Source organism: Suncus etruscus, chromosome 3, assembly GCF_024139225.1.
Source record: "Suncus etruscus isolate mSunEtr1 chromosome 3, mSunEtr1.pri.cur, whole genome shotgun sequence".
Classification (NCBI taxonomy): Eukaryota; Metazoa; Chordata; class Mammalia; order Eulipotyphla; family Soricidae; genus Suncus; species Suncus etruscus.
The window spans coordinates 107,730,338-107,742,862 of NC_064850.1; the positions used below are offsets into that span (position 1 = coordinate 107,730,338).

Genomic DNA, 12,525 nt, shown 5'->3' on the forward strand with positions numbered 1-12,525 from the left:
GCACTATTTACTTTGAGGTGCAGAAGCTTCTCAGCTTAACATAGTCCCCTCTGTTTATCTCTGCTTCTACTTGTTTGGAGAGTGCTATTTCCTCCTTAAAGATGTCTCTAGTCTCAGTGTCATGTAGTGTCATATTTACATGTTGTTCTATACACCTTATAGTTTCAGGTCTGATGTCAAGGTCTTTAATCTATTTGAATTTGACCTTTGTGCATGGTGATAGATGGAGATCTGTGTTCACTTTTATGAAAATGGCTGACCAGTTCTCTCAACACCACTTGTTGAAGAGGTTGAAGAGTTTCCTTGCTCCATTTTGCATTTATTGCCCCTTTATCAAAGATTAATTGACTATGTGTCTACGGGACATTCTCTGAATACTCAAGTCTATTCCACTAATCTGATGGTCTGTCTTTATTCCAGTACCATGCTGTTTTAATGACTATAGCTTTTGTAATACAACTTAAAGTTGGGAAAAGTGATGCCTCCCATATTCCTTTTCCCAAGGATTGCTCTAGCTATTCACTGGTGTTTATTGTTCCAAATGAATTTTAGGAGTGTTTGTTCCACTTCTTTGAAGAATGTCATGTGTATCCTTAGAGGTATTGCATTGAATATGTACAATGCTTTGGGGAGTACTGAGATATTTCTTAAGTCGCTTCAACATGGTTACAATATTCCTCGTTGCAATATTCCTATCTGAGAGCAGAAACTTTTTATCTTTCACTTTGTAGCCTTACTTCCTAATTCAAAGCTTAAGATGCAGGGACCACCTTGCACATATGCTCTGAAGGAAAGGAATGAGGCAGAATCTCAGTTCTCTGATATGGAAGACGTGGGCTGCCTTGTCCTTCCAGGAAGTATTTAATTCATAAATCTGAATATGAATGTGGGGTAGTTGGTAAGTGATTCCACAGATTTCTTGGATTCCTAAACATCTTCCTGAACTCTCCATGTCTTTCCCATATCATGCAAAATTTTTGCTTCAAACCACATCTTCATGTACTGATTTAAAAGCAGATCAATAAAAATTATTTGAATCTCTCTAAGAAAAGAGTCAAGTAAAGGGTTGGGGGTGGAGGAAGAGCAAGGGTCAGATAAAAGTTCATCTTTCTACTTCTCTAGTTGTCTGCCCTCCTTCTATGATGGGCTGATAACTTCAGGATCAAAGACTTTGAGTCAATAATACCTTTTCCAGTTTTCTTTCCAATAAATTCTTTAGGATAGTAACTCTGTAGGAGATTACTGTCCCATACTGGCAAATCTGTGGAACAATATGGAATACCCCAAGCAAAGCAGAGAGTAGGCATCAGGAAAATAAAGTTTTCATTCTGATCAGCTTGGTGCTTAAGTTACACTGAATCATGAGCTTGCATGTAAGAGCTTGCATGAAACTAGCCCCTGTTACCTCTTCCTGCCTTACCATCTGGATGCTCTGAGCATGTGGTCATCTCTGACTCAGCTGACTATACCCCCAAACATTGCCATAGCTACCCATTTCTGAATGACTGATATGCTGGAGTTCAGAAATCTCCACCACCTAAGATTCTTCCCTTGGCATCTGTGACTTGGGCATCTGTGACTACTCCACCCTACCCCTCCAAATAAATGTGGATTCTATTGTAGTAGTGCTGTGCAATATTAGTCACTGTCTATAAGTCAGCAATAGTAGTTTACTACTGACAAAATCAGCTTTTCTAGTCTTTGTCTAAGTGTTTATACTGCATATCATTTTCATTGTCCTCGCAATGAAAACACATACCGGTCAGGTATTGTGGCTGTAACAGAGACAGAGATCCTTGTGATGTCCTGAGCTCAATCTCTGGCACTTCACTTGAAATAGCAAATTTCATTTGACCATAGAAGTCCTAGATCATGGAGACACCTGAGACCACCAAGACCAAACCCGAGGGAACGATAAGCAAGTTTGCCTTCAAATAGGAAATGAGCAAATAAAATAGCAAAAATACAAGAAGGCCATTCTCAAGTTTACAAATTATATGTAATAAAACTTCATTATGCAGAGAAGGGTTATGCGCCCATGAAACTGATATGTGACATCTAAGCCACACAGTCCTCTCAACTCCTACTTACACTTTTCTTACTCTTAATTACAAGATGTCCAGTGACTGCAAGTCAGCTCCCACACTAACCTCAGTTTCTTGAACAAACTAAAGGATAAACTGACTGACATGGGGGGATTAGTTGGAGGCCGGTCAGGAAAACATGAAAGGGTGATATTCCGAGAATTATCACTGTAACATCAGAAAAAGCACACTTTCGTTTCTCCACCTATATGGTGTTGAGGGAGGGAGGAGGAATGTCAAAACTGTTTTACTTAAATGCTCAAAAAAAATGTGGATCAGGGACCACATCTGTTGATTCCATTGTTGGTGCTCTAGTTGTCCAGCTCAGGACCAGAGTGCAATTCAGAGACTCATTCATTGCAGGAGGCTATTTTCTACTACTTATGCTGTGCCCTGAACCTTTAAAGATGTCTCCGTTTAGAGACAAGATCTGCAGAGCAGCAAACAGGAGCACCCACAAAAGGGAAATATCTACATGATTGTGCAACTTGGCAAAAACAATTGACTCGAGTATGTCTCTAGTCTAGAAAGATCTGATCTAAAGGAAAGCCTAAAGGCTAGAGAATTTATTCATTATGAGCACCAATATCACATAATGACGGTAGGCATAAGGAGACACTTTGGCAATATTAATTAATGGTCAGAACCTCGAGAAATTAAGGAAAGAAAAGAAAATAGTGGTTTGAGGAAAGCCAGAAAGTAATGAGGCATTATAATACTGATAATTAAGAGCAGGAGAAAGACAGAGAAGTAGCAAGTTACAGGAAAAGTGGTATTGAAACTACAACCAAGATGATAGAATGTGGATTTTTGTTGTGTCATAGTAGCACTTTTGAACTGATTAAAGACAAATGATAGACTCAACCAGATGATAATTCTTGTTTTGTTTGGGTGCCACATCTGGTAGTATTCTATTGCTACTCCCTGCTCTGCACTCATAAACTTCTCCAGACCATATAGGATGCTGAGGATCGAACCTGGGTAGGCTGCTTGCAAGGCAAATAACTAACCCACTGTGCCATCGCTCTGGCCCCGAGATGATTCCTGTATTTCCTACTTCTCAGTGTATCCTTTAATTAACCTCCATCCGTGAAAGATATTTTCCCCTCAAAAATCGAATTCCACCTCAATGTTTCGTGTTCATCAGATTTAACTGATTGAATCAAGTGCTTGGAAGATTTAAGAAAAGTTTCTTTCCACTTAACCTTTTATTTATGGAACATTCAGTAATTTTGAACCTGTTTCATAGTGTCACCTCAGAGAGTAAAAATATTTTTGGTAACATTCCAATCTCCTTTATGTTAAAGGAGCAACATACACATTGTTGTTGTGATCAAAAACAGGGATCCAAATGGGATGACTCAGCTTTGTTTCTATGGCACAGGTGTCCGCCATGTCCTGGGAAAGAATAGTCTCTTCCTTAACATTCTTTTTATTGTTTACAATTTGGGAGACAACTTTGGGGTTTTCCTCTGCTCCTCTCATACCCCCTATATATGTTATTATTTTGAAATCTATTTACTTGTCCTTTTTTTTTTATCAGATTGAGAAACAATAGGATGGGTTTATTCTAAGTTTGTCAGGTTTCTGTGGTCCTGCTTATACACTGAAGGTCTGCAAAAAAATTGTTCCTTTGTGGGGATATATTTCCAACCTGTTCAAGTTTATGGGGTATCAATGTGGCAGGGTGAAGGTAAGTTAAAGTCAAATTCTGGTTCTGGCTCTAATTATTTATGGAATCTCACAGTATCGCAATACCTGTACCTGATTCTGCACATTTGAACTATGATCAGATATTTAATGTTCACAGCTGTAACTGTTGTGGCCCAATGCAATGCATTTCAAGATTGACCCTTGGACTTGTGCCTTGTCACATCTCATTCCTTTGCCACCCACAGCCATAGAAAATCTACCAGCTGCTTGTATCACTCATTTGCTTATGGGTTCCTGTCCATGGCTCTATTTATTTGTGGTTGCTGTTGCTTAATATTACACAAAGCTCAGATTAGGTTTCAAGATATAGACAAAAGATCATTTCCATTTGAAAACTGGTTCACATAAAGGTTGTATTCCAAAGGTATAGAACTCTGCTTAGTAAAGGAAGCTTTAGGAGGCAACTAGGTTTTTAGTTTTAAAAACTGATCAGTTTTAAAGACTGATGTGATAATGTACATCAAATTCAAGAGTGAGAAGTTCTAACTAAAATGAATTTTATTTAACATGTATGTATATAGTCAAGTTAACAAAATTAGAATGGTTAAAACTAAAAAAGCATGCAAGAGAGGATGAGCCATCATTATTTCTTATATGTCTTTCATCTGTAATAACTGACCTTTGCTACTGGGAAAACTTTAACCATAATATAATAAAATACAAAATGAAGAACACAATACGTATCTATTTTTTAAAGCATAAAGATATGAGGAATACATGGCAGTGTTATAGAGTCACTCCTGGGGGATCACACACAGTGCTAGGGATCAAGCCAAGATTGGCTGCACACAAAACAAGCGTTTTCACTTCTGTGCTATCTCCTCAGCCATTAAGAAAACCAAAAGGAAAAAAAAATTGTACATTTTTTCCCTTAGATAGAAACTCTTCTAGCAAAATAGACATCTGAAGCCAATATGCATGTTGGTTTATTTTTCAGGAACCAATTTTTAGGTAGGAAAGAATAAATGGCTTTTCTCTGGCACCCACCAAAAGTTACTCATGAGACAAATATAAGAATTCAGTTAAAATATATAGGCACTTTCATGACATGTGGCGCTCCTCATAATCTCCTAGTATACTCCCTCTGGTAGGGACCTATCCTCAGCCTATCCCTAAATCCTGTCAATCCTTGCCAATAGTTTTGGGAACTGCCTTTTTTTTTGTTTTTGTTTTTTTTTGTTTTGTTTTGTTTTGTTTTGTTTTGGTTTTTGGGCCACACCCGTTTGATGCTCAGGGGTTACTCCTGGCTAAGCACTTCAGAAATTGCCCCTGGCTTGTGGGGACCATATTGGACGCCAGGGGATCGAACCGCAGTCCTTTCTTGGCTAGCGTTTGCAAGGCAGACACCTTACCTCTAGCACCACCTCACCGGCCCCTGGAAACTGCCTTTTTGAGCCCCAAGACTCCATTACTTTTTCGTGAGGTCCAAAATTCTTGGTCTTCTTAAGACTAGAGACATTAAATCATTGTTCCCTTTTGTTGCATCAGTTTTTAACTCTGCTCTGTTCCAACCTCTGCACCCACTTATTTGACTTTGCCCAAATGTTGATTGGCAACACAATGCAGTAAGTACCTCACTTTTCTCTCTCAAGTGTGTCAAGTTCATTTTAATACATCTGCTCATGAGAGTCTCAACATGTAGTGTTCTGCCCAAAATCTATCTCTCTGGGAAAAAAAAAAAAAAAAAAAAAAAAACATTTCCCCAAGACTCAGCAGTTACTATTTTGGCTTACTTAAATCCATCTACTTCTTTTCCTTTTACCTCAAGCAGCTATATTGAATAGTGGGAGTGGGGGGAGAGGGTTGGGTAGGGAACACACTTGTTGATACTCCTGGGTTACTCCATGAACTATTCCTAGAAGTGCTCAGATTACCATATGGGGTGCTGAGGATTGAACCTAGATCAGCCACATGAGGGAAAAGCCTTACCCACTATACTCTCTCTGACCCACTACTGAATAGTCTCAATACTCTGTTGATTTTCTTCCATAATCATAGCAGAAATACAGTATATTTTCTACTTTGTAACTATCATTGAATACCACAAAGCAATATTTCTCCTCTTCTTCAAAGAAGTTGAACAAATTCTACTATTGTGGAGCACTTAATAAGTAAACCTTTCCATCCAGTTTTCTCTTCCCATTAGTGGAACACATCAGTGTAATAAAATCACTTCCTTCTACTCAACTTAATCCCAACATTATCTCCTTCAAAGGCAGACTTCTCTGAACCCTCAGGAATATTTCATTTCCCTTGCACTTTCACATCATGTATACTCTAAAAAAGGTAACTACAAATATTTATTCTAGACTATGAAAGTGCCTATGTCGGTGTCTGGCATTTAATGAGCTCTCAAATAAATGATGAACTGACTCTTGCTTTAAGTATATGAAGTGAGTCAAGACTAATCATGTTAATTCCAACCTCAAGAACTTCCTTGACATTTAATAAGGAATCATTATCTTCCAACAGAGACAACGTAGACAATGGATTTTACTACTTGCTAAAGTCTAAAAACACAAGGTGTTAATTTTGAGAATATGAATTTATTTTAACAATTATTCCAAGATAGTGGCCAGTATGTGAAAATCCACTAACACAATTGGAGTCTTCATTGTACTCACATGGCACTCACGATGTACTCACTTTTATGTATACACTTAGAATCATTTAATTTGTAAGAATAAGCCCAAGAAAGCACCTGCATCCTGTGTTGTCATTTCATCTATTAATTACTTCAAACATCTTAATGAGTAAGCACAATGTTTAATTATCATTAAAAACCCAACTAAACTTGTTGTGGTAAAATTAAGGGGTGATAAAATGTAAGTGACACTACAATCTGCTACTATTTTTGTTTAAATTGGGTTACTGAGTGACAACCCACCTTCCTTTTACTACTCATTATATAACTCATTTTGTGGGGTTTTTTTAGATAGTTTATCAAGAAATTTTAATATATTTAAAATGCAAGTATGGGTTGTGTCTTAATATTCAGAATTTAGTAATTTTGCAAAAGTGCTGGAGTGCTTGCGTTAGCACTGCCATATATCAATTCTAATATTAAAGTAGTCTCAATAATTCTTTTTTCATGACTGTTAAGTACGAAAATACTTCAGAACTACTTCTAAACAGTTCATTTCTTTGGTCCTGTGTGCTTGCATTTATATGTAAGGCTGAGATAGCCTTCTTTAAAGGATGTAAACTATTTCACATGGAAATAGTGAATATAAACTGGAACACAAATCTAAGGACATTTTAATAAGTATATAGTACATTAGCATGTACTTAATTAAACTTCTATCCAATGATATAAGCAAGGCACACCCTAGAAGCAAGGTCTTAAAAAGGGAAGAAACTTGCTTTTATATTGACCTCTACAAATGCTTTATAATAACTGGTATAATATATAATGCAATTAAGATAATGAAGGTAGCAAAGCAATCAAGAACAAATCTTTTGTTTCACCTGCTGTGTATATGTAGATATTTTTATATTTAATTGATGTATATATACTCTAAGTATCAAAATTACTTTAATCCCATTTCCATTTACTTATCTCTTAAGACTGGTTTAAAGTAATCACACATTAAAAGGGGAAAAATTAAAAGAATGCCAAGTTTCCTACCGAGCAAAGACAAGCCAAATTATTCAACAAATGATAGAGATATTTTGACAAGTAAAGAGTCTTGTATAATTCTAGTCAGTTACTTTATCATAAAACTTTAATTTTGCCAATATGGTTTGAAGAACCATATTGAGAAAATAATGTTAACTTATTGGGTACTGAATGCAGAACATTACATGGAAAAAGTGTCTTTTTTTACCTTTTTTGCCAATCACCAAGCATGTTTTCATCTGAACAAAGAAAATATTATGTTTAATAAAAATTTTCCAGTGAAATAGGATAAATTTTCAGTAAGATATGGTGTCCACATTCGATGAATCTTCTTCTCTTCCAATTCAGGCCTAACAGAAGAGCAACGATTATAGGAGAAATATGAATCACAAATAATCTCCTGTGAGCATCATCTTAAAGACTTTTTTTCTTGTAATGATGAGCCCTATTGAAAGCAGTCACAGTTCCAAGAGCAGCACAGTGCTATAAAGTGGAGCTGTAGGCAAAGATTCCGAAAGCCTTTGTTCTTGGACTTACATGGTAAGCACTTGGCTTGATTTTTAATCACATTTTTATCTAGAACCCAGTTGTAGTTGTCACATTTTTCTCAACAATGCATATACTGATTTGTGCTCTATATAATCATATTTAGCACAGAATACACATACTGACAATGGAGAAATGAAGTTAGCCAATTACCCATAACATAAATGGAATAAAAATTGCAGGCAATGTAGCAAATGATGCCAAGCCCACATAAACTATAAACACCAATCCCAAGATTGCAGAAGCAAGAAAACTTCTCTGATCACGAATAAGTGTCTTCACATTCTCACAAAGCTGGAAAATAAAATTTAAGAATTTTAGCAAAGGTAACTAAACAAAAATAAGGCATATAATAGTAAAAGCATAATTTCCCCTAATCTATCTACCAGCAAAGCTGGAATTTCACTTTACATTGTGGAGTATAAGACACCAATAGTTCAATTTCATGATTCCATGTCAAGATTTCAAAGAAACTAAGAGAACATGTTAGGCAACTGGGTTAATGGTGACAGTTGCTTTTGAAAAAAAAAAAAAAAACTTAATAGAAAATAATACACCTACAACACTACATATTTGGCATTTAAGAATGAAAATAACATTAAACAACCATTGATATTATAGTCTAAAATTAGGTGATCTAAATGTTTGCCTAAATAACTTGCCTAAATAAATAATTCAGTTGTTATATTATAACTAAATTACAACTGTTTTTTGTTTGTTTTTGGGTCACACCCGGTGGAGCTCAGGGGTTACTCTTGGCTCTGAGCTCAGAAATCACTCCTGGCAGGCACATGGGACCATAACCACCATCCATCCTGGATCACTTGCGTGCAAGGCAAATGCCCTACCACTGTGCTATCTCTCTGGCCTCACAACTCAGTTTTTTGTTTCTTTGTTTGTTTTGTTTTGTTTCAATACCACACCCATTGATACTCAGGGGTTACTTCTGGCTATGCACTCAGAAATCGCTCCTGGCTTAGGGGACCATATTGGACACCAGGGACACTAGCGCTTGCAAGGCAGACACCTTACCTCTAGCGCCACCGCTCCAGCTCCCACAACTCAGTTTTTAATTCAATTCCTACAACTGTTTTAAGATTTGGTGATACTCGATAATTAAAAACATTGTCTAATTTTATGATACTATATTTTAGGCCTAAATAAAATAAATTCTCTATTAATTGCATGATATAAAATAGGCTTTGTTTAGGAGAGATAGTCTAGGGATCAAGGTCTGTGCCTGTAACTGAACCATATTTGTTCAAAACAAAGAGCAATGAAATCAAACTTTATAATTCTGTCTACATAATGTAAATCTATTTAAGTGGTGAGGGTACTTGGGCTTAATCCCTCAGGATCTGAGCATGAGGCTTCTGCTTCAAGTGACTCTCAGAACTTGTTCAAAAACTTTCCCACTTCATTAGAAATGGGAAACTTAGCAGGCCATAATGATAAGGCAGTTGGGAGAGTGCTTGCTTTGCATTCAGTTCACCAGAGTTCAATTCTTAGTATGTGATCCCTAGTGCAGTCAAGTGTAATTTCTACATGCAGGGCCAGGAATGACCTCTTAGCATCTCTGGGTGTGGCCTACCCTACAAAAAAGAAATGAGAATTTTGGATGATGATTATTTTTTTGCTCCAGAAAAATCTACACTGTGGCCAAAGGCTTGCTTAATTCTTCAAAAGAGGGAAAACTGTTTCATAAGAAGTACACTGAGGCCACAGCAATTAAACCAGTTCTTTACATCAAAACCATACCAAAGGTTCCATAAAAGAACAAAGATTCCAAACTATTTATTTGGGAAGATTGAATAAATATATTACTACTTTTAAAAAGCACTTGTGTTGCTTTTGAGTCAAAAGATAGAAATATGATATTATGTGTTCCATGAAAGGGTAGTCCCCAATTACTAAGTAGAAACACTGCTTTTCCTTAGAGAAATGATTTGCTTAGTCCCTAATATGATGCGTTTCCTTTGTACATTTTTCAAGCCCACGCTGGTAAATGTGGTGAATGTCATTTTTAAACAGGTCTGAAAGGGAACTATGCTCAACTTTATCTTTGTTTTTCTTGAAAAGACGTCCTAGGACTGAGTTCTTTTGTGACTCCATAAAAACTACCAAGAATTTCATATATTGATATACCCCCAAAAAGGCATATTTTTATGTTCTGTTACAAAGCAATGCTAAAAAGATTTCTCACAAAGTTTCAAAAACTGACTCAAGATGTAGAAAAAATGTTTGAAAATGGTTACATCGCTCAGAATATTTTGATCCAAAACGAATCTAAATATGATTAAAATCTGAGGTCTATGTTGTGATGATCCTGTTTTCCACTAACAGTAAAAGCTTTTTACCTCTTTAACAATCCCAGTGATGGCAGAGAAAGTCTCCAATTCCAAACTAAGTTGCAGAGTTAAGGTGTTTTACTCTCTTTTATAGAGGTTCCCATAGAGAGCTAGAATCAGTGCAGCTCAGAAAACTGGAGGTACAGGTCTGAATCCAAGCCTCGCGTGGTCCCCAAGCATCTGGTGACACCGCCAGCCCATGCTCCTCAGAGCGAGGAACTGCCCCTAAGCTCAAGACATGTGTGACCCAAGCCCAAATACCTGTTTCCCTGGGGTTTTGTGCCTAATCTAAAACGTTTTCAAAAAAGGCAATAAAATCTCAAATTCTCCCAGTCTTTCCCTGGATTTGTGTCTAATTTAATCCTCTTAAATTCTGGTACCTTTCTTTCACGTTTAATGTCTCTGATAATCCAAATCTTCTTTGTTTTTCTTATCTCTAGGGAATCCCATACACAATTCCACTCACCTTTGGGACTAAATGGATCAATGATGTTTCCCAATGAAGTCTAGATGGGGGATTAGAGCCAACCAAAAGTTTAGAAGATTAGTGGCCTGAGTAAGGGAGGTGAGGGGGAAATCGATCTGTCTAAGAAGTCTTCCCCCAGACTTTTAATCCTTCCCATTTGCAGAGCTTTGGGCTAAAAGATTCTCGGAACGCTCCACCTTTCCAGAAGGGTTGTTGACTGGCCACTCTGCCAGCTTTGGTAGCCAACTCGGGACAGCTGTGGAGTCGCTGGCAGCGCAAAGGCTTTGCCACCCTCTTGCACCGCTGACTTCCCGCGATCCTGCAGAGGCTCCGAGTATTTAACCTGGTCTCCCTTGGGAACACCAGAGCGCTCGTGACAGAAAATCTAGAACTTTAGGAATGGCGTAGAAGCGGAGCGGGGGCACCAGTCTGGAACAAGACCCCCAGCTCCCAGGGGAGAGAAAAAAAAAAGAGGACGGGGAAGGGGACGCCAGCGGGTGGCACAGCGCACCTGGTCGGTCTGGGTGCTGATGGGGGTGCCGAATCTGCAGTAGGTCACGAAATGCTCGCAGTTGTTCCAAAGCAGGCTGTAGGGAGACGAACCAATGAGCTTCTCGGCCCGCAGCGCCACCTCCTCGTTTTGCAGCGCCTTCCTCTGGAGGGTCCGGTCCATGTGATTGACCAGGATGTCGCCTCCGTAGGCGAAGTCCTCCACCGTGTCCACGCGGATGCTGGCCACCCGAAAGAAGACGCCCAGGAAGAGACGCTTGCTCGACACGACCGGCTGCGTGAGCTTCGGGTTATCGGTCAGGGCCAACAGGATGTCGGGCATGAGGTGGGCGACGCGGTTGTCGCCCAGATAGATGCCATAATGGGTCAGGTGCAACCGGGGCACCTCCAGCATGTCGCCGCGGAGGAAAGAGCTGGTGTCATAGAACCGACTCTTGGCCTTGTCTTCGCCCGGGTCGGCCGAGCACAAGCTGAAGACGAAGAGCAACTTCTCCAGCAGGGAGAACAGCACCTCCTGCACCGGGTTCTTCATCCTGCAAACAACAGGGAGCATTGAAGGGGGAGTTCGCTGCTGCCTCGCTGGCCCCGCCCGGCTCGGGCTTGCTTGGCCCAAGGGAGCTGGCCAGAAGCTTGCCCTGAAGCTCAGCCAGACGCCGCGGAGGACAGACAACCACTGAGGGCCAGGGCAGGAGAGGATAAAAGGCCAACGGTGCCCGATGGGGCGGCCCTGGAACGGGGCTGACGGCGGCGCTGACGGCCTCCGAGTGCGAAGGAGGCAAAGGGACGCACCTGGAGGCAGGACCGGGCGTGAGCAGCGCTAGGTGCTCCGCCGGGCAGCATTCCCGGGGCCTTTTATCGCCGTCCAGGGGGCGGGACCGATGCCGTCACAGACCCAGCAAGGTCGCTGATTGGGCGGCGGCGGCGAGCCCCACTCGCCGCGTGTGAATTGCAGGACCTTCTGCTACTTGCAACCGGGCGAACAGCGCCGGGGTCCCCCTGACTTGCATTTGCACGGCGACACCTAACAGCGCGGGGTCTCCCGGGCGCTGGAGCTCCAAGTGCTTCCTTCCAGTCTTTGGAGACTTCCGAAGCTGCCGCACCAGTCGGGCCGAAGGCGCAAGACGCGCACTTCGAGCGGGGAGGGAGGGATCTTTTTCGGTGGAAAACGCCCCCCTCCCGGGTGACTTCGACACAAAATCCTTTTCTGGAAAGGATGCACCACAGGAACGACGGTTGTCT

At 40.1% G+C, this 12,525-nt stretch overlaps 1 protein-coding gene across 1 annotated transcript; it reads right to left on the reverse strand.

Moving 5' to 3' along the window:
- Positions 1-8,103: 8,103 nt before the first annotated feature.
- On the reverse strand, positions 8,104-12,093 carry LRAT (lecithin retinol acyltransferase). Its single transcript, XM_049769640.1, has 3 exons — positions 12,076-12,093; positions 11,288-11,819; positions 8,104-8,256 (listed from the first exon to the last, which is right to left on the reverse strand). Exons 2-3 carry the CDS (start codon positions 11,816-11,818, stop codon positions 8,104-8,106), a joined length of 684 nt encoding a protein of 227 aa, XP_049625597.1. The 5' UTR covers position 11,819; positions 12,076-12,093.
- Positions 12,094-12,525: the final 432 nt, after the last annotated feature.